At 51.7% G+C, this 20,144-nt stretch overlaps 1 protein-coding gene across 5 annotated transcripts in view; it reads left to right on the top strand.

Moving 5' to 3' along the window:
- Positions 1–20,144, top strand: part of IGF2BP2 (insulin like growth factor 2 mRNA binding protein 2) — a 147,700-nt gene that overhangs the window by 115,073 nt on the left and 12,483 nt on the right. For 4 of the 5 annotated variants that reach the window (XR_002328062.2, XM_021005649.2, XM_021005651.2 and 1 more), the window contains 8 exons: positions 5,521–5,572; positions 8,790–8,853; positions 10,135–10,398; positions 12,085–12,219; positions 12,789–12,911; positions 14,044–14,179; positions 15,549–15,674; positions 19,123–19,191. Coding sequence is in view for 4 of the 5 variants with exons in the window: in XM_021005649.2 (XP_020861308.1) it covers positions 5,521–5,572; positions 8,790–8,853; positions 10,135–10,398; positions 12,085–12,219; positions 12,789–12,911; positions 14,044–14,179; positions 15,549–15,674; positions 19,123–19,191 (969 nt within the window). In the remaining variant the exon portion in view is untranslated. The remainder of the gene's footprint in view (positions 1–5,520; positions 5,573–8,789; positions 8,854–10,134; positions 10,399–12,084; positions 12,220–12,788; positions 12,912–14,043; positions 14,180–15,548; positions 15,675–19,122; positions 19,192–20,144) is intronic. The other variant, XM_021005650.2, reaches the window with a different exon arrangement.

The raw sequence follows: 20,144 nt of genomic DNA, 5'->3' as shown, positions 1-20,144 counted from the left end.
TCCTCTTCTCTCCTTCCCTTTTTCCCTTCCTCCTCTCCTTTTTCCCAGCCTGACTCTTTCATTCTTTCCTTTTCCCTCCCTCCATCTCTGTTTCTCTCCTTCATCTCCTTCATCTCTTTCTCCATTCATCCCTCCCTCTCACTCTGTCACTCTCTTTCTCTCTCCCCCTCCTGCTGTTCCCTCCCTCTTTCACTCTTCCTGCTTTCCTCTCTCTCCCACTCCTTTCTTTGTCCCCCTCCCTTTCTCTGTATCTCTCCCTCTCCCATCTCTTCCCTATCCTCACTCCCTTGCTTTTTCTTCTCTCTGTCTCTCTCCCCTCCTGTCTCCTTTCCTCACTATCTTCCTCTCTCCCCCTCCTTTCTCCCTCCCTCAATTCTTCCTCTCCCTTTGCTCTCTCTCCTTCCTCTCCATCCCACTCTCTTGCCTCTTCTGCTCCCTCCCTTCTCCTCCCCTCCCCTTCATCTTTCTTTCTCTCCCTCTCTTTCTGTTCCTCCTCTTTCGCCCCCCTCCCTTCTTCCTCTGTCTCCTTCTCATTCTCATCTTTTCTCTCTCCCCCTTCTGTTTCTCCCTGTAGTCTCTCTTTGTCTCTCCTCCTTCCCCTCCTCTTTCTCTCTGTTCCCTCTCTTCCTTCCTTCTCTGTCTCTTCCCCCTTCCCCCCTTTTCCTCCTTGTCTTTGTTGCTTTTCTCTCATTTTCTCATCTCTCTCTGTCTCCCCACTCTCTTCTTTCAGACCCCTCTCCCTATCCCACTTTTTCTCTCCCTCTCTCCCTGCCCCACTCTCCCCCCTCCTTTCTCCCATCTGTCCTTTCTGTCCCTTGCTTCCTTTTTCTCACTGTCTCTCTTTTCTTTCCTCCCTCGCTCTCTCTCACTGTCCTCTTTCCCCCTTCACCGTCTGTATACCTTTCCCTCTCTCCTATTCTGCTATCCCTGTTAACTTTCTCTCTCCCTTCTCTCCTTCATTCTCTCTCTTTGCCTTTATTCCATCTCTCTCCCTATCTCTGTTTCTCTCTTCCTTTTTCCTTCCATCTTTCTCTTTCCCCCCTCCCTTTTCCCTTTCTCTTTCATTCATACCCTCTCTCTCTCCCCCATCTCTCCCTTTTTCTAGCTTGCTTTCTCTCTTTTTCTCTTCCCCTTCTCTCCTTCCCTCCTGTCCTTCCCTTTCTCTCTTTCCCTCTCTCCTTCTTTCTCTCTTTGTCTTTCTCTCAGTCTGTTTCCCTCTCCCTCTCTCTCTCTCTCTCTGTCTTTCTCTCTCCATCCACGCCTCTATCTTACTCCCTCTCACTTCCTTCCTTCCTCTCTCTTCTTCTCTTTTGCCTCCTTTCTCCCCCTACATTCTCTCTCCCTCCCTCTCTCTTCCCTCCTTCTCTCTTCCCTCCTTCCCTCCCATTTCCCCCTCTCCCTACCTCTTATCCTTCCATCTCCCTACATCCTTCCTTCTTCCTCACCCTTTCCCCCCTCCCTCCCTCTCTCTTTCTCTCTTCTCTCCCTTTTCTTTCCCTCCTCCCCCTTTTTCCTCCACCTCTTTCTTCATCTCTCCCTCCATCTTACTCTCTCCCTCCCTCTTTTTCTTCCTTCTATCTTGTCTCTCCTGTCTCTCCACCTCTTTCTCTATATTCCTCCTCACTCCCTCCATTTTCTTCCCTCTCTCTTTCCCCTCTTTCTTCCCTTCTCCTCCACTCCCTTCCTCTCCTTCTCTCTCCCTCTTTCTTTTTCCATTCTTTACTCCCTCTCATTCTACCTCCACCTTTTTAACTTTCCTTACCTCTTTCTCTTTCAGTCTCTCTCATTCTCTATCCCTCCCTCTTTTCTCCTCCTTCCCTCTCTCCTTTCTTCTCTCTCTCCTTCCCTTGCACTATGTCTCTATGGTCTTTCCTCATATGTCTCTTTCTCCCTTCCTCTCCTTCTGTCCCTCTCTATCTGTTGCTTCCTCTTTTTCCCTCACTTCTTCTCACTTCCTTCCTTTCTCTGTCTCTCACTCTCTTACCCCTCTGTCTCCCCCTCCTCTCTCTCTTCCTTCTTCCTCTTCTCTCTTTTTTCTTTCTTTCCCTCTCCCTTTCTCCCCCTCACTCCCTTTCATTTCCCTCCCCTCTCTCCCCCTTCTCTCCCTCTTTTTCCTTCTCTCCTGTCCATTTTTCCTCTTTTCTCCTCTCTCTCTCTCTCTCTCTCCTTCACTCTTTCCCTTTTCTCTCTCTCCCCTCTCTCCTTCCCTGTACTACCTCTCTCTTCATTTCCTCCCTCACTCCTTCCCCCTTTCCCTTTTCCTTTCTCTCCTGCCCTCTCTCTCTGTGTCCTTCTGTTTCCACTCTCTCCCCCCTCACCCTTCTCTTCCATTTTTTTCTCTTTCCCTTCTCTCTCCCTCCTTCCTTCCATCGTTTTCTCTCCCCTTTCTCTTTTCCTCCCTCCTTCCCCCCTCTCCTCTTCCCTCTTTCCCTTCCTCTCACTTCCTCCTTCTGCTTTTGTCTCTCTCTCCTCTCCCTTTCCTTCTCTACCTCCATCCCTCTGTTCCTTTTCTTCTCTCCCTGTCCCTCTCCCCTTCTCCCTTTCCCTCTCTTTCTCTCCCTCTTCTCCTCTCTCCCCTATCTCCCTCATCTCCCTCCTATTCTCTCTCTTCCTCTCCACCCTCTCCTGTCCTCTTTCCTTCCTTCCTTCCTTTGCTCCCTCTTTCTTTCCCTCTTTCCCACCCTCTCTCACTACCTTTTCTTTTCTCTTTCTCCCTTTCCTTCATTCCATCCCTCCCGCTCTCCCTTTGCTCTCTCCCCTCCCCTACTCTCTCATCTCTCTCTCCTTCATTCCCTTTTTTTCCTCTTTCTCTATCCCTTGCTTTCTCTTTACTCCTTTCTCACTCTCCCCCTCCTCTCTTTCTTCCTCCCTCTGTCTTTCTACCCCTTTCTCCGTCCCTCCTTTCCTCTCTTCCCTTCCTCTCTCTCTTCTTTTTCTCCATCCTTCTCTTTCTCTTCTTTCTCCCTTCCTCCTTTATCTCTACCTTTCTTATTCTCCCTTCTTCTATATCCTCCCTCCCTCTCTGTTGCCCCCCTCTTTCCATCCCTTTCTTTGTCTCCCTTCTGTCTGCCTCCCTGTGTCCCCCCATCCCTTTCATCATCTTTCTCTCTGTATTTCTCTCCATCTATATCTTTCTGCCCCCCCTTCTCTCTCTCCCCCGTCTCTTTCCTTCTTTCCATCTCTCTCTGTCCCCTCCTCTCTTTATATCTCTCTCTCTACCTCCCTCTCTTCTTTCTGTCTCTTTTCCTCCATCCCTTTTTCTGTCTTGCCTTATTTTCCTATCTCTCTCTCCATCTTTCTGTTTCTGTCTTTCTTCCTGTCTTTCTTTTCTCTCTTTGCCCCCCCTTCTCTATTCCTTTCTCTGTCTCTCTCCCCCTCCTCTCTCTTCTTTCTGTGTGTCTCCTCTCTGTCCCCCCCCCCATACTTTTCTCCATTTCTCCTTGTCCTCTTTCCCTTTCTCTCTCCTCTTGGTCTCTCTCTCCATTTCTCTGTCTCTGTCTGTCTCTCTCTCTCCCTTCTCTCTGTCTTAAAATCTTTGTCTCTCCTCTGTATATGTATGTTTATGTCTGTGTCTCTGTCTCTGTCTCCGTCAGAAGTTGCAAGAGGCCAGGGTCAGCTTGCTAGCAGGGAATGCTTCCCTGTAACATTCCTGTCCCGCAGCAGACCTGGCTGCCTCAGGAGCTCATGGCTTGGGGGCCCTTGCTGAGGGCCCTCAGAGAGAAGCTCGCTGACCACTGCTCAGATATGCTGTGGCAAGAATTTGTTCTCAGTCAGCTCCTCAATTCCGTGACTCTTTGTATGTGTCTCATTCTGAGCTGGGGTCTCACTCTCTGCTCATCAGGCTCGAGCTGGGAACTGAGAGGTCCCCAAGTTCAACCCTCCCATTTTAGAAGTGAGCGGCCCGCAGCATAGAGAGGTTTGTAAAGTGTGGTACACCTCAGAAATGTCTGAGACAGAGCTTGAACCCAGGTTTTCCTGACCCCTGCTCCCCAGGTGTCTCTCCTGTGGTCTCATTAGATGTTTGTCCAAAGCTCACTGGGTGAGCCAGACTAGAAGGGGTCAGGGACGGCCAGGCCCCAAGGAACTTGAGGTCCCTGGAGCTCAGCCTCCAAGTTGGGAACAAGATGAGGCGCTTTCACTGATGAATTGGATGGCATGGCTCTGAGTTCAGGTCCTCCTCCTCTGACCCCTCTTAGACTGTGACTCTGGCCAAGTCAGCTGACCTCTTTGGGGCTCCAGGCACCTCCAGGGCTTCAAGTTGCAGAGAGGGGTAGTGACCTGCCCTGGTGGAGGGAGTTCCCTCCTCCTGGAGCTCCCATGCCAGTGAGATCAATCACAGTGACGTCTCTAGTCAGAGGTACTATCAGACCCTCTTGAAAGATCATCTTCACTCCACTGAAGGGGACATAGATGGAAGTGTTATACCAGGGCCACGTTTCACCACTGCCACTTGGTAACTTGCTGGGTGACCTTGGGCAAATCATTTCCTCTCTGTGGGCCCCAGTTTCCTCACCTGTAAAATTCATAGGTTAGAGTAGATGGCCTCTGAAGATTCCCAGCAACTTCCATTCTGTGATCCTTTGACCTTTCTGACCCTCCGTTTCCTTATCAGTCACGTGTGAGGGTTCGGTTAGAGGCCGACTTGTAGGGCCCTGGCCTTGTTGGGAGAAGTCAGTACTTTGTGTTTGGGGCAGGGCAGTGGCTAGAGCGCCAGCCGGCCTGCAGCCAGCTGTCTGACCCTGGGCAAGTCACTTGACTCTGTTTGCCTCAGTTTCCTCATCTGCAAAATGAGGATAATAATTGCACCTACTTTCCAGAGTAATGATGAGAATTACATGTGATGCCATGTGTGAAATCCTCCAGAAATCCTAGCTCTTATTGCTGGTGTTGGAGGTGAAGGCTCTTCTTAGCCTTGACTCTGAACTCTGGGATTCTGCTGTAGATAATCCTCCCACCACACAGCTGAGGCACCCAAGAGCAAGGCATTTTGTGTGTGTGTGTGTGTGTGTGTGTGTGTGTGTGTGTGTGTGTGTGTGTGTGTGTGTGTGTGTGCATGCGCATGTGTGCATGCGCACTAGAGGAACAGCCGGACCCTGAGCCTGCTTAATTAGGGCCCAGTAACAGCGGACGGTGAAGCTGCTTTGCTCAGGTCTGGCCAACTTCCATTGAGGGCAGATCTGATGTTTTCATTTAATTGCCCAATTTCTGCCCTTAATTCAGAGGAAGGACATCGGGACAGTGGGTGGCCCCCACGTGGTGACCTTATGAGAGGCCATGGACAAGAGTGGCTCAGGATGGGCTGCAATCTGCACGGTTGGAGAGGACTTCCAAAGGAGAAGATCCCAGCTGTATTGGAGTGTTAGGATTTAAGTGCCTTAAACCACCTGACCCGGGGCTAGGGTGGGGGTGGGGACACCCCGAACCTCCTTGCCCTCGTTGTCTTCCTTCCTGAGATTGACTTTTCCGTCTTGTGTCAGCTCTGCTCCCCCACCCCCTCACATTCTGGACTCTCTCTTTCAGGTATTGGATGGACTCTTGGCTCAGTATGGGACAGTCGAGAACGTGGAACAAGGTAATAAACGGAGGCACGTGCTCAGCATAGTTAAAGGACATTGACTATTACCCTTTGTGCCCAGGCTGAGTTTGTACCCGGGAGAAATAGTGTTGTTAACCCAAATCACTAAAAAGGGAGTTAAAGCTCTTTGCTCAATCCGACTGTAGTGGATGTGTGCTTGTGTGTGTTGGGGGCGGGGTGCTGCTTCTCTCACCCTTCTGCTGAGGGGATGGTAGGGTCTTGTCACCAGGGGCAAGAAAAGTTGGATCCAGGTCCCTGTCAGTGCTCTGAGAAACTGACTCTCCAGTTACAGAGAAAGGGTCATTGTGCATTAGTAAAGGGAATTTCCTCTCCAGGAGATCCCACGGGCTCAGGCTTGACCCCTGCTCTGCTCCAAGTGCTGTAAAGAGGAGGCTCGTGGGAATGACATGAGCAAAGGGAATCCCTGGGAAAGATTATGGACCCGGGTCCTTCAGCATTCTGGGGAAGCCTAGGGAGGCCTTCTTAGAATTGCGTTTTTAAATACATAAAATAAATTGGAGCAGATCCCAGAGGAAGCCAATTGTGTTAAAAGACAGGCATCACAACATTTTAAAATTAAAAAAAAAAAAGGGTTCCCAGACTCCAGGTTAAGAACATCTGGCCCAGCTGGCCTTTGGGGTCCCTTCTAAATCCATGTTGCCAGGAATCTGGTAATCCTATTAGCCGTGCTGTTGGTGAATTGTCCAGGGACATGATGAAAACCTCACATCTTTTCAGAGTAGGCTGCAGGGCCCAATCTGTTGCTATAAGGAATCGGCTTTTGCAGGTCGGAGAGTTTGGGGCTAACACTTCCTAATAAAGAGAGCTGGTAACCCTGAGTCATAAGCCACTTCCTTCAGATTGGGGCAGCTTGGAGGCGCAATGCACGGAGCACTAGGTCCAAGTTCAGATTTGGCCTCTAGCTGTGTGGCCCTGGGCAAATCACTTAACCTCTGTTTGCCTCAGTTTCCTCCTTAGTAAAATGTTTCTTGAATCCAGAAATTAGTTCCTGGAGACATTTAATGCTCCCTGAACTGTCTTTTTAGGTCTGGTTATTAGGAGGCAGGGCATGGGGAGGGAAGGATCCCATTATATCTTTGGTGATGAGAGGGACCTAACAGGTCATGTAGTCCTTTCACAGAGAGGAAACTGAGGGTTCACGGTCACCCAAGCTGTAGGTGGGTAAGCAGCAGAGCCAGGATGAAAGGCAGGTGCTTTGATTCTGAAGCCAGTATTCTTTCCACTCCATGGAAGGAAAGGGGGTGCCCACCTGTTGGAGAAATGACTGAACAGGTGATGACACAGGGATGGATTGGAATGTAAGAAATGGTGGGGCACAGGGACCACAGAGAGCCCTGGAAAGACTTGCATGAACTGGTGATGCCGAACCAGGAGAAGGGTCCTCACAGCAACTACAATGCCAACAGAAGGACCCCCCAAAAAGAAAAGAAATGCAACACTCAGTTGTCTCTAAAGAAGGTGTGAGACTGTTCCTCCCTCACTTCTTCCCAGGGGTGCAGGGCTGGCAGACAGGGGTGAAACCTTTCTTATGCCTTCAGACAGGGTCATCCTTTGGTGCTTTTGCTTTCTTGCTCTTGTTTTGTGTTCTTGATTATGAGGTAGACAAAGGGGGAGAGGTACATTCTAAAATGAAGTAAAAATAAAAAACGCCAATAAAATGTTTAATTAAACAAAAAGGAATTCTTGGAAACCTGACCGTTGTTAGTGACTAGTTGTTACTCCAGATAATTGGTATCAAAGTATGCCTCTCTCCTTTCAGCAGACAAGCGATGGATTGCAGGTGCAGAAAGAGGTATACATTTGAGGACCTGTCCAACGTGTTCATTTCTTGTGTTTATTTGTTACAAAGGAGGCTTCTTTTGGCAGGGATTGGTATTAGGAAGTGACAGGGATTTTTTTTTTAAAGAGCAGCAGTAAGACTTTTTAATAAATCAGTTTTTAACATTCATTTAAAACATTTTTGAGTTCCAGATTCTTCCCCACCCATTGAGAAGGCAAGCAATATGTCATGTATGTGAAGTCTTGCAAAATATATTTCCGTATTAGCCATGTTGGGAAAAAAAAAGCAAGAAACAAAGGAAATGAGAAAATTATACTATAGTCTGCATTCAAAATTCATCCATTCTCTCTCTGGAAGGAGATGGCATTTTTCGTCATGGATCATTTGGAATTGTCTTGGATCATTGTCTTGATCTAAGCAGCTAAGTCTTTTGCAGTTGATCAGTGTTACATTCTTGCTGTTAACGCATACAGTGTTCTCCTGCTTGTGCTCACGTCACTTTGCATCAGGTCCTGTGAGTCTTCCCAGGTTTTTCTGAGCTCATCCCCTTTGTCATTTCTTACAGCATAATAGCATTCCATCACAATTGTATACCACAACTTGTTGAGCCATTTATTTCCCAGTTGGTGGGCATGCTCTCAAAATAATATATATATTTTTTAAGCAAGAATAGAGCTCTGAACACACTTGGGAGTGTTTGGGAAGAAGGGTCTGCTTGAGTCATTTTTACCAGCTTGTCAAAGTGCTTTTTGTCTCGGCTTGCCAACTTGGATTCGGAATTTGCCTACCCTGCTCTTGAGGCTTCCTCTGATATTTAGGAAGAAGAGGAAAAAACAGCCCCGGAGCAAAATAAGGCCAGTCGTTAAACATTGCTTAAGAGGGCAGCCAGGATAGGAAAGGGCCCAAGGGACACAGCACATAGGGTCGGTGGGAGGCACCACGCATGCACGCACGTTCAGGAGAAGGCTCAGGCAGGATGTCACACCTGTTTGTAAACATTGGAAGAACTCACACAGGGAAGGGGCATTAGGCTTGTTCCACTTGGCCTCAAGGGGGAGAACCAGTAGCTTTGGATAGAAGGTGCAAGGAGACAGACATAGGCTTGATATCAGGAGAAATATTTGACCCATTGGAGTAATTCCAAAGTGGATTGAACCGCCTCAAGGGACGTGACTTGGTTGGAGGATCACTAGCTGACCCTGAGGTCCCTTCGTGCTGAGGATGCTCAGCCAGTATTAGGCGTGCCAGTGCCCCAAGCTGGCCAGAGCCGCCCGTCCTCTTGAACGTGTGCTGAGTCACTGCTGCTTCCTGAACACAGGTTTCTGTGTTGAGACTCTTTCCCGTGACCTGGCCAGGGGCAGGGTGGTGTCTGTGCTCCTGTGAAGCTCATAGGCACTTCTTGTTTCTCCATAGTCAACACAGACACCGAGGCTGCTGTTGTCAACGTCACCTATGCCACCCGTGAAGAGGCACGAGGGTAAGTGCATTGGGACCCAATTTTAGTTGTTTGAAATGCACATGGTTTGTCATTTCCAGGCCTTTTCCAGAGACAAATGCTCATAAACCTGTGGAATTCAGTCATGGACAGGAAGTACTCCGGTCTAGCCAGCCCTTGAGGCTGGTCTGCAGCTTGTAGACATTGAAGATCTCTGAGCCACACTGAGCTAGGGGGCTGCTGGGAACAAAATCTAGCCCTGTGGATGGCCCACACGCAGGCCAATTCTGGCCCCTGGGCCTGGCCAGGGGCACTCATGGGGGGGCAAGGCAGTGGGGCACCTTTCCCCAGGAGTGTAGCCTAAAATGATTCCAAAGCCTGCAGGAGCCTCGATCTTGAGTTAGAAGGGCCTGTGAGGGGCCACCCCATAGGGAAACTGAGGCTCAGACCATCGAAGTGCTTTACTCAGGGCCATTTCATTTCTTCTGCCGCCCTTTAAGAGACATGCCTTGGGAGACAAGGTGTTTGAAAGTGAAGTGGATATTATTGTCCTCTCATTATCCCCATTCTGAAGAAGAAGAAACTTGAGTCTTATGTGGTGTATGGAACGAGCCTGGTAGAGTGGAAGGTACTAGCCCTGTTCTCATAGTGCTGCCTGTTTTAGGTCTGTCCCCCAGTCAAATGTAACTCCCTGAGGGCAGGGAGTTTGTGTTTTTGTGCCTAGCACAGGGCCCAGTACTCACCCCCACTTGTGACTTCATTGCTATGGGGAGCGTTGGTGAGGCCACTCAGCTATAACTGAGGCTTGGGGAGTTGCCTGCCTGGGGCGCTAAGTGCCTTGCCCAGGGTCACACAGCCAGGGCGTCTCAGGCAAGACTTGAACCCAGGCCTCCTTGACTTCACAGCCCGCCTTCCACTACCGCGTGCTGTGGCCCACGGCGGGTACTCAAGCAGGGTTTCTTGGAGCCGATAGAATTGCTTTCCTGGTCTTTGCCGAGGAGCGCCAGGTGGCTGTCGTTCCACAGGACGCCCAGTTTCCAATTTATCGGTTACATGAGTGATGTTAGAAACAAAGCATGTGATGGAAAACAAACATTTATTTAAAAAAAATGATTAAAATATTTGTTAAACACAAGTGCCTTGGAAAAGGGTTACACACACACAGCACACCACATGTACACATATGCATACCACACACACGTGCACACATGCACACCACACACACATGCCCTGCCTGAGTCCCAGTCCCAGGGGGAGGGTTGGCCTTCACACCAAACAGCCACGTCCCGTCATAAGCTTGGGCTCCCTTCTCGTGCCCTGCAGAGCCATCGAGAAGCTCAGTGGTCATCAGTTTGAGAACTACGCCTTCAGGGTTTCCTACCTCCCCGATGAAGATGGCAGCGCCCCTCCGAGATCCCGCCGAGGGGACCCCTCTTCCAGGGAGCACAGCCATGGCACTGGGGGCTCGGCCCAGCCCAAGCAGCTGGAATTCCCACTCCGGATCCTAGTCCCTACCCACTTTGTTGGTGCCATCATAGGAAAGGAGGGCTTGACCATTAAGAACCTTACGAAGCAAACCCAGTCGAAGTAAGTGCTCTCTGGCTTCCTGGCCTTCTTCGGGAGCGCCATGCCAGCTTTCTGTCTTGGTGGCGAGGGGGCAGGGCACGGATTAGCTGAGTCTCATTTCTTGAGCCCATCATGGTCCGTGTTCAGTGGGACCACAAGAGCCTTCAATGTCAGGCATGAGAATCTAGGGAAAGCTAAGTGACAGATTGTCTGGCTCTGTGGAGGTACCTCCTGGCTCTCAATCTGTCATTCAGTGACCAGTTAGGATCAGCAGCACTGAGGGGTCAAGGGCAGTCACTGGGAGGAGGGCAGGGTTGAGGAGAAGCCAATGATGTCCTGGCCATGACCTTGGCCTCCTCTGTTGACCCCATCTATTTTGACTCTGGGCTGAGTCGGCCCCCATTTTGGGGAGCTAAAGCCTTTGTAGGCACAGTGTTGTAGCCGACAGGACCCCTCGGTCTGTCGCTTCTTGTCTGAAACCAAAGTGTGAGCATGTGGTTTGAAAGGGTGTGAAAAGTAGCAGGACCTGAGTTGGAATCCTGACTGCCTCTCACACACTACGTGACCTTGGACGAGTCACCTGAGAACTCAGTGCCTCTGAGGTCCCTCCCAATCCAATCAATGAGCATTTAGTAAGTGGCTGCTGTGTGCCAGCGCACAGGCCGCTTTGGAGCGCTATGTGTACAGGAGCCAGATGGCTGCCCCTTGCAAGACTGGGCTTCCTGCTTTGTGCCTCTGTGATCGCCAGGACGGCATTAACAGAGATTCCCTGAGGGCGCCTCCCCCAGCAGCTGACTTGGTGGCCAGCAAGAGCCTAAGCCTGGCAGCTTCTGACCGACTTGGGGGGTAGGGGTTGCAGATCAGTGGAGGGGCAGGTGCCAGGTAGCCATAAGCTGCAGAGTGAAGTGAAGGTAGATGGCGGTGATGGAAAGTGGGTAGAGGAGAAAACTTCCTTCCTCCCTCCCTCTCACTTTCCCTTTCTCCTTCCTTCCTTCATTCTTCCCTTCCTTCCCTCATTCCCTTCCTCCTTCCCTTTCTCCCTTTCTTCCTTCCTTCTCTTCTTTCCCTCCCCCCTCCCTCCCTTTCTCTCTCTTCTTCCCTCCCTCTCTTCCTTCCTCCCTCTTTCTCTTCTTTCCCTCCTCCCTCCCTACCTTCCTCTCTTTCTTCCTTCCCTCCCTCCCTTCCTCTCTTCCTTCCTTCCTCCCTCCCTCCTCCCTCTTTCTCTTCTTTCCCTCCTCCCTCCTTCCCTTCCTCTCTTCCTTCCTTCCTCCCTCCCTCCTCCCTCTTTCTCTTCTTTCCCTCCTCCCTTCTTTTCTTCTTTCCTCCCTCCCTCTCTTCCTTCCCTCTCTTCCTTCCTCCCTTCCTCTCTTCTTTCCTCCTTCCCGCCTCCCTTTTATTTTTCCATTGACTCCTTCACTTCTCTGAGTGATACAGAGCAGAGAAAACAGACGGAGGCAGGACCCGTTGGTGCTTCCTAGCACAACGCAGGTGCTGTCAGGCTTGCACTTGGCCGTGGTGGGCAGTGCCTCCCTGTGCGTCTGCCTTCCTTCCGGGAGGAGCCCTGCTTCGTGAGAGTGTTCTGAGGGTCTCTTGTGCCCACTGCTGCTAGAAGGTGGGTCGTTGCGCCCTGCCCGGCCATCTGGCCGCCGCAGCCGCTGAGGATGACGGCGTGGGGGTGCGCGTGTGTTTTCCCCTGTCCTGCTGCAGGGTAGACATCCACAGGAAGGAGAACGCAGGGGCGTCTGAGAAGCCCGTGACCATCCACGCCAGCCCCGAGGGTGCCAGCGAAGCTTGTCGGATGATTCTCGAAATCATGCAGAAAGAAGCAGATGAGACCAAGGCGTAAGTTTGTCTCTATCAAAGCCCTGAAATGACGACCAGAGGACCAACCAGCCTGACGGCCACGGGATCTGGGTTCAGATCTTGACTTAATATCTTTACGGAGCTGGGTGGGGCCCTTCACCTGGGCCTCAGTTTCCCCATCTGTAAAATGAGGGGATTGAACTAGCTGGCCTCCAAGGCCTCTTCTGGCCGTGTCTATGGTCCTGTCGTTTACCCTCGCTGGGCCTCAGTTTCCTCATTTGTAAAATGAGGGGGTTAGGCCAGATGGTTTATGAAGTCCCTGTGACGCTGTGGTTGTACAAGAATTGGAGAACCCGTGGGGTGCCAGGCTCGTGGGACTAGAGCTTGAAAGGACTGAGCCCAACCCCTTCATTTCTTGGATGAGGAAACTGAGTCCCAGGAGGTTCAGGGACTCGCCCAAGGTCACTCAGACAGTGACCGTGCAGACCCACTGAGCCTGGGTCTCCAGAGCTCCCGGGAGCTTCTTTTTTCAGAAATGAGCCATGCAGAGCGGGCTTGGGGGCGCAGTCCCAAGGCCATGGCGCTGAGGGGCCTTCGCTTTCCTTCAGAGCGGAGGAGATTCCTCTGAAGATCCTGGCCCACAACAGTTTGGTCGGGAGACTGATTGGCAAAGAAGGGCGAAACCTGAAGAAAATTGAGCAGGACACGGGGACCAAGATCACCATCTCTCCGTAAGCTCAGCCGTGGCTCACCCTCCTCTAGCACCTGCTAGCAATACAGCTTTCCGTTCTGTGGGCATCTTTGAAGTCCCTACTGTGTGCCACACACTGTGGTGGGCCCAGACAAGACAGTCCCCTTCTGTTGGGGGTTGGAAAATACACCGAGTGCTTGGATTAATGAGTGTGAGATTAACTGGGGAGGGAGTGAGAGTGTGTGTGTGTGTGTGTGTGTGTGTGTGTGTGTGTGTGTGTGTGTGTGTGAGTGAGAGAGAGAGAGAGAGAGAGAGAGATGGTGACTCGGGGGGAAAAGCCTTCACAGAGGAAGGAGCTCCCATCTGAGCACAACCTGGAACAGCTGGGAATTCTAGGAGGTGGAGGTGAGGCAAGCATGCCTTCCTGGCATGGGGGATAACTAGTGCAAAGATGTGGCAGTGGTAGATGGCCTGTTGGGAAAAGACCAGTTTGGCCACGACATAGAATATATGAGGAGCAGCTAGGTGGCACGATGGATAGAGGACAAGGCCTAGAGTCAGGAAGACCTGAGTTAAAATCCAGCCTCAGACGCTTAATAACTGTGTGACTCTGGGCAAGTCACTTCACCCTGTTTGCCTCAGTTTCCTCACCTGTCAAATGAGCTGGAGAAGGAAACGGCAAACCACTCCTGTATCTCTGCCAAGAAAACCCAGGATGGGGTACAGAGAGTCAGACACGACTGAAATCACTCGACAGCAACTACAAAGAATGCATGTAAGAGAATAATATGGATTAAGTCAAGAAAGGGAAGTGGAGGCCAGGTTGTGGAGGACTGAATGCCAAGGTGTTTATCCTGGAGGTAATAGGGAGCCACTTAGGATGCTAGAGGAGGGGTGTGGTATGGTCAGACCTGAGCTTTAGGTCGGTCTGGCAGCTGGGAAACGGGAAAGGAGTTCACCCGAAGGCATCATTCGCAGCACAGAGGGCAGCCAGCGGGGGGGGGGGGGCGTCTCGGGCCATTTGTTCCACGCCACCACGTGGCCCCGGTGCCGTGGCAGCTGTAGGGACACGGGGAGCTTCTGACCCATCGGAGTCCGTTCCCTGCCTCGTGTTGGATCAATTTGGGTCCTTCAGAAAGCCTGAGCTTTTTCCTTCCTCTGTGATCTCCCAGTCTGCAGGACTTGACCATTTACAACCCAGAGAGAACCATCACAGTCAAAGGTACGATTGAGGCCTGCTCCTGTGCAGAGGTGGAGATCATGAGGAAGCTCCGTGAAGCCTACGAGAACGACATGGTGACTGTGAACGTAAGTGCCCCGCACCTACCCCCAGCTCTCCGGGGAATCTTGGGGTCAGGACACTGGTCTGAGGAGGGTGAGCGGGGAGAGAGGAGAAGCTTAGCTAGGACATGGTGGCCACAGGTACCGACGGGCTCCTGGCAGCGTAGAGACATGGGTGATGTCCTGAACGGGGCATCTTGGGGTCCGATGACTTAAATCCGGGTTTCTTTCTGTGCCCCTGAGTATTTTGGCTGTCGGCCTAGCGAAGCCCATGAACCCCAGACCCCTCTCTCTCTCTCTCCCTCCCTCTCCCTCCCCCTCCCCCCCCCCCCTCCCCCTCTCCCCCCTCTCTCTCTCTCTCTCTCTCTCTCTCTCTCTCCCTCTCTCCTCTCTCTCTCCTCTCTCTCTCTCTCTCTCTCTCTCTCTCTCCCTCTCTCCCTCTCTCCCCCTCCCTTCTTTCTTCCCTTCTTACTTCCTTCCATCCCTCCTTTTTCTCTCTCCCTCCCTCTCTCTTCCTTCCCTCCCTCCTTCCTCCCTCCCTCTCTTCTCTTCCTTCCTTCAAATCATATTTCTAAATACCACAAAATACATAGGATTCCGAATGAAACCAATTTTAGTGAAATGCAGCAGTAAAAATATTTTTAAACACCAGTTCTCAGCCCTACCTTAAGAGGATGCTGCCAGGGTGCCCCTCCAGACTCAAGTGGACCCAGCAGACCTTTGAGGTCCTTCCTGCCCTTAAGACTCTCTGTGGTCAATTCCCAGCCCCTTGGGGGCAGAATAAATGAAATCCTAAGTCGGGAGGAAGGCTCCGACAGCCTCTGTCTACCCCTTGTGTGGCGATGGGGGAAGCGGAGACTTCATTAATGTTACTACAGGCTCCCTGAGCTGCTTCCAACAGCCAAACAGGGCTGGCTTTGGGGGAAGGGAGCCAGCCTTTTAAACAGCACCTCCTGTGTGCCGGGCACTGGGCTAAGCCCCATTTTATAAACATTATCATATTTGATCCAGTTTGGGGGCCTAAGGACTGGCTTGTAATCCTTAGTCTGCCCCTTACTACTTTTGTGGCTTTGAGCAAGTGGCTTTCCCTCTATTTCCTCCTCCCTAAAACAAGGGGATTGGATTAGAAACCCTCTAAGGCCCCTCCGGCGCCCCGTCCCTGGTGTTCAGTGCAGGCATCCTTCCTCGCTGCTCAGCCTGCTGGATGCCAAGTGGGGCAGTAGAAAGGAGAAAGCTGGGGGACCCTGGGGCCTGAGCGGGCACTTGGTGGGGGAGGCTGTGTCCCGGCCCCTCTTGGGGCAGGACGGTTTGCTCTGTTTGCACTAAGCGGACGTGAGGAAACTCAGATGTTTTTGCTCTTCTCTCCCCTTCCTTCCTTCTCCGTCTCGGCTCCTAGCAACAAGGCAATCTGATCCCGGGACTGAACCTCAGTGCCCTTGGCATCTTTTCGACAGGTCTGTCCATGCTCCCTTCTGCAGCTGGGCCCCGGGGAGCTGCCGCCGCCTCCTACGGCGCGTTTGCTGTAAGTGACCTTGAGGTCGGACCCAGTATTTCTCTGGGTGGTCATTGGGGTGTATGAAGGGTCACGTCTGCCCACCCTCCTCAGGAGTGGATGCTGAGGGTATACCCGAGGACGCTCAGCAGATCCCACCCGAGCTGCCCGGGTGCTTCTCACCCACTGTGGGCAGACCTCGGTGAGGTGCTCGGAAAATTCCCTAGAGTAGGCTTGGCACGTGTTGCCATGGAGAGAAGCTAAGACTCCATGACCAGAGGGCTTGGGGGTTCTTAGCTCATAGACTGGGTGGCTGCTAGTGGCTGTGTGACCCTAGGCGAGTCACTTAAATTATCTGTGTCTCAGTTACAAATTAGTTGATCTTCTGATTCTGGGTAGGGGAAGGGAAGCATTTATGTAGCACCAGCTGTATGCCAAGCAGTTACAGATCTGATCTCATTCCTCACAGCAGCCCTGGGAGGAAGGGCTTATTATCCCCATTTTACAGCTGAGGAAACTGAGGCAAACTGAGGTGAAATGGCTTGCCCAGGCTCCTACCAGCTGAGGCCAGATTTGAACTCGGGTCTTCCTGACTTGAGGCTGGGCACTGTAACCACTGCACCGCCTGGCAGAGTATGAGTGATCTTGGGCAAGTCGCTTAAGCGCTGCTTGCCTCAGTTTCGTCTAAATCTTTGCCTTTCAGAGTCTTTACTTGCTTTCAGTTCTCACCTTGAGGGGCCCTCTCTGGGCAGCCCTCCTCAGAAGGCTCAGGACTGCTCTGTCTGATCTTTCCTCTGCCCTCTGTGCCCTCCACCATGCTGCCTCTCTGTCTCAGTTTGACGTTCTCTAATCCAATGCCTTGAATTTACTGTTACTGAGTGAGAATTCTCCTGTTGTCTGGCATCTGTGATGTTTCCCCACCTCCGTCTTAAAGAAAAATGATTGGGATGTAGTCTGGGGCTTTCTGGGGAACCATGGCACAGGTTTTCTCTGTCTTTGTCAAGCCGTGGTTCACTGATGCTTTGTTGAAGGAGAGGCACTTTGCTAGAAACGCTTTGGTTTTCTGCCGCCGTTCCTGTAGGAACGTCCTGCCCTTCCCCCGTTCAGGGGCGAAGGCTTCCCCTCGGTTCTTACCCAGTGGGTTTCTGCAGCTCTGTGCCTCTCCATTGCTGGTGTCTCAGCTGAAGTATCTGGGTTTTCTTCTCTGCTTCCTTCTCTGTGTCTCTGGTCTCTGTCTCTTAGAATGTAAGCTTGAGAGCAGGGCCCAGCTCACTTCACTGTTTCCCCAGTGCCCAGTAGGCGCTTGTTATTAATAGATTGTTTAATGTCCTTCTTTTGTGCCCTCGACATCCCTGTAGGACAGTAGAAAGAGCCCTGACTTTGGTGTCAGAGGAACCAGGCTTTCTTCTCTGGGCCTCAGTTTCCTCCTTTGTAAAACAGAGGGGTTGCATCAGAAGTCCTTCTAGCTTGAAATCTCTGACCTGTGAACTTGATAGCTCATGAAAGGAAGAAACACTCCACGTGTGCACGGGCATGATCGGGCACCGGCTGACGCGGCCGTAGCAGCCTCTGGCTGGACCAAGCAGGCCTCCCCAGCTCAGCATCATTTTAAGAGATGAAAACAGACCCAGCCACCATCTCCCTTTGGAAATGTAAGAAAGGAAGAGGTGCCCGCTTGTCTGCAGAGTGTAGACTAGTGTAGACCCTCAGGGAGCTGCTGCTTTGCTCAGAGGGAAAGATCGTGTGCATAACCCTACACAAAGTAGGCAGAAAGTCATTTCAGGAAGGGGTGGAGGGGTGAGCCTAAGCCCAGTGTAGAAGGGATCCCCCAGCTGAACGAAGGAGTCTCTGAGGAGGCACTGGGCTGGGGAGCGTATCCCACCAAGTGGGAGATTTTAGCTGGGTTGTAGAATATGTGAACAGGGAAATAATGTGCAATAATCTGGGAGTGAAAGACTGGAGCCAAACAGAGGAATGTGGGTTTGGTCCCAGGGACAGCAGGGAGGCATTGAAGCTTCTTGAGGAGGTCAGTGGCATAGTCATCCCTGACTTTGAAATCTCAACGTGTGGCACTCACTCTAGTCGTGGATGACCCCAAATTCAGTGTTCTTTCCCTACTGTACCATGTCACCTACAGGCGTCAAGTAATAATAGAGAGCAGCTAGAATGTGGAGGCCCAAGATCACCCTAGGAGAAAAGGTTCTCCTTCCTTACCATGCCCCAAGATTATGGTAATTAGAAAAATATATAATTCTTCCCCAACTTGGGGCTCAGTCTGGCCTATAGATCTTGACGATTCTTTGGTCAGGAGCTGCTGGAACCTTAGCGTTATCATGCTTGAGGAGCCGGGGGTGGGATGTCTCCCCATCATCCTCTGGAGGCAGCGAGCCTCCAGGCCTGACTTTGGCATCCAAGGACCAGAGTCCATGTCCTGCTCTCTATTACCTACTTGACCCAGAGATCCCTATCCTTGGCCGGGGTGCCACCTCCCTAAGAGGGAGCGTCAAGACGGCAGAATTGCCAGCTGTCCAAACCACCCACGGGGCCTTGGGAACATATTGTAATGGATCTTTTTTTTTTTTAATTCAGAATTTGATAAATAGCAAGAAAGGGGAAACATTGCCACACTGTGAAATTGTGTCTCTGATTCTGTACGGCTCGCTTTTTACAAAGTGCTCTGTAATCAGTTCCACTTGTGATTTCAAAAGCTGTCCTGCTTGTCTGTGTTTCCTTCCAAGCTTCTTCTGTACATGTAAAAGTCTTTCAGGGGCCTGCTTTTGTTTCTTTTCCTTTGGAGGTGGGAGGGGGGCATCTCAGTAACTAGTACCCCTCTTCCTCCCCCAGTTTTAAAAAAAAGTCCTCATCCAAGCTGGGGCCGTCGCCCGTCAGGAGGCTGGGGGCGCAGTTCCTCCAGGCCTCAGGAATGGCCTCAGGAATTGTTTATGTTCAGGTTTGTAGCCAACTTAACTTGTGCTGACAGCTGACAGCCTCTTGGCAAGCCCCAGGCTGGAGCTGGGACGCATAGGGCAAGGGCGGGCGCCGCAATCATGGATAGAAACTTGAAGCCCCGCAGGGCCAAGCGTTCTCACTTGCCAGAAGAATTGGGAGCGAGGGAAGGTCAAAGACATCCAGGCAGTCGTGGGCGGAGAAATCTGTCAGGGCGTGGGCGCTGGCTTATCAATGACGCACCCCCCCCCAAACAGTTTTTTCCGTCCACCTGCGGGTGCTCCAGCCTCTCCAAGCGTCCGCGAGAGCCAAGCCCCAGCACGCGTTAGGCCCATTAGGATCTTGGGATGACGGAGAGGAGCAGACACCCCCGGCATGAAAAGAGGAAGCGCTCTGGCGACGCTGGCAGCGAGAAGGCGTGTGCCGGTGGCGGAGGAGGGCTCCAGCGGGCACGCAGCGGGCTTGTGTGCATCCTGCAGCGGGCTCCCCTTCCCAGGCACCTCTCAGTAACGGTTCTGTTCTCTCCCGCCAGAGTCACTCTGCATACCTCTCGGGCCTGTACGGAGCCCCCCAGATGGGCGTTTTCCCACATCAGCACCCTGTGAGTGACCCACCCCTCTCCCCACGCTGCTCTTGGCCTTTTTCTTTCTTTCTCTGAAAACAGAGGCTCGTGTTTTTCTGGTGCTTTTAATATTGCAAAGAACTGTGTATTGCTTATTGAGAGGCAGCATGGGGCACTGTGTAGGGCACGAGACGTCAGCACAGGAAGTCCGAGGTTCAAATGCTGCTGCTTTGGGTACATCCAAGCTGTGAGATCTTGGGCAAGTCACTGAACCCCTCTCAAAGCCTGAGCTTCCTCATCTGTAAAATGAAGGGGATGGTTTTGGTGGCAGCAAAGGTCCTTTCCGGCTCCATATCCGTGGCCCTGAGATCTCACTGATCCTTCCCACAGCGGGCAGAGCAGAGCACAGAAGGAGCAGTGCTGGTGAGTCCCAGGACTCAGATTCAGATCCTGGCCCTGTCAGTGAAGTGTAGTAGCCAGGTGACCTTCAGCGAGTGACTTCCCCTCTCTGGGCCCCACTTCCTCCTCTGTAAAATGACAGCACTGTTGCTGTGGGGCCCTTCTAGGGCTGCAGCAGCATCACGTGACCAGTCCTGAGGAGGGTACTTGAGGGACCACCTCCATTCTGCAGAGGAGAAGACAGGCTGAGGGTGGAAATGAGTCACCCAAGGTCAACAGCTACCGTCCAAGGTGCGAGATTGTGTTTGTTAACAACAGCAGTAGTAACAACTCACATTTATGTGATGCCTTAAGGTCTACAAAGCACTTTTATCTCTTTTCATTTGGTCCTTTGGAAAGTAGGTACTATTATCCCTGTTTGACAGATGAGGAAACTGAGGCTAGCTCTAAATCTAATTGCTTTGGCTCCAAGTTGGCTGGCAGCTCTTGGGGCACTCAGCATTTTTGGTGACACTCCCTGGTCAGACAGATGCCTGGACATTTAGATCACATGTCTCGGCTTTACCTCGTTCGTATTCAGAGTTACCTTGCTG

The sequence above is a fragment of the Phascolarctos cinereus genome, unplaced genomic scaffold (assembly GCF_003287225.1).
Source record: "Phascolarctos cinereus isolate Bilbo 61053 unplaced genomic scaffold, phaCin_HiC Scaffold_5;HRSCAF=322, whole genome shotgun sequence".
NCBI lineage: Eukaryota > Metazoa > Chordata > Mammalia > Diprotodontia > Phascolarctidae > Phascolarctos > Phascolarctos cinereus.
Note: the sequence above shows the minus strand (reverse complement) of the source record. Positions and strands in the feature narration are given on the sequence as shown.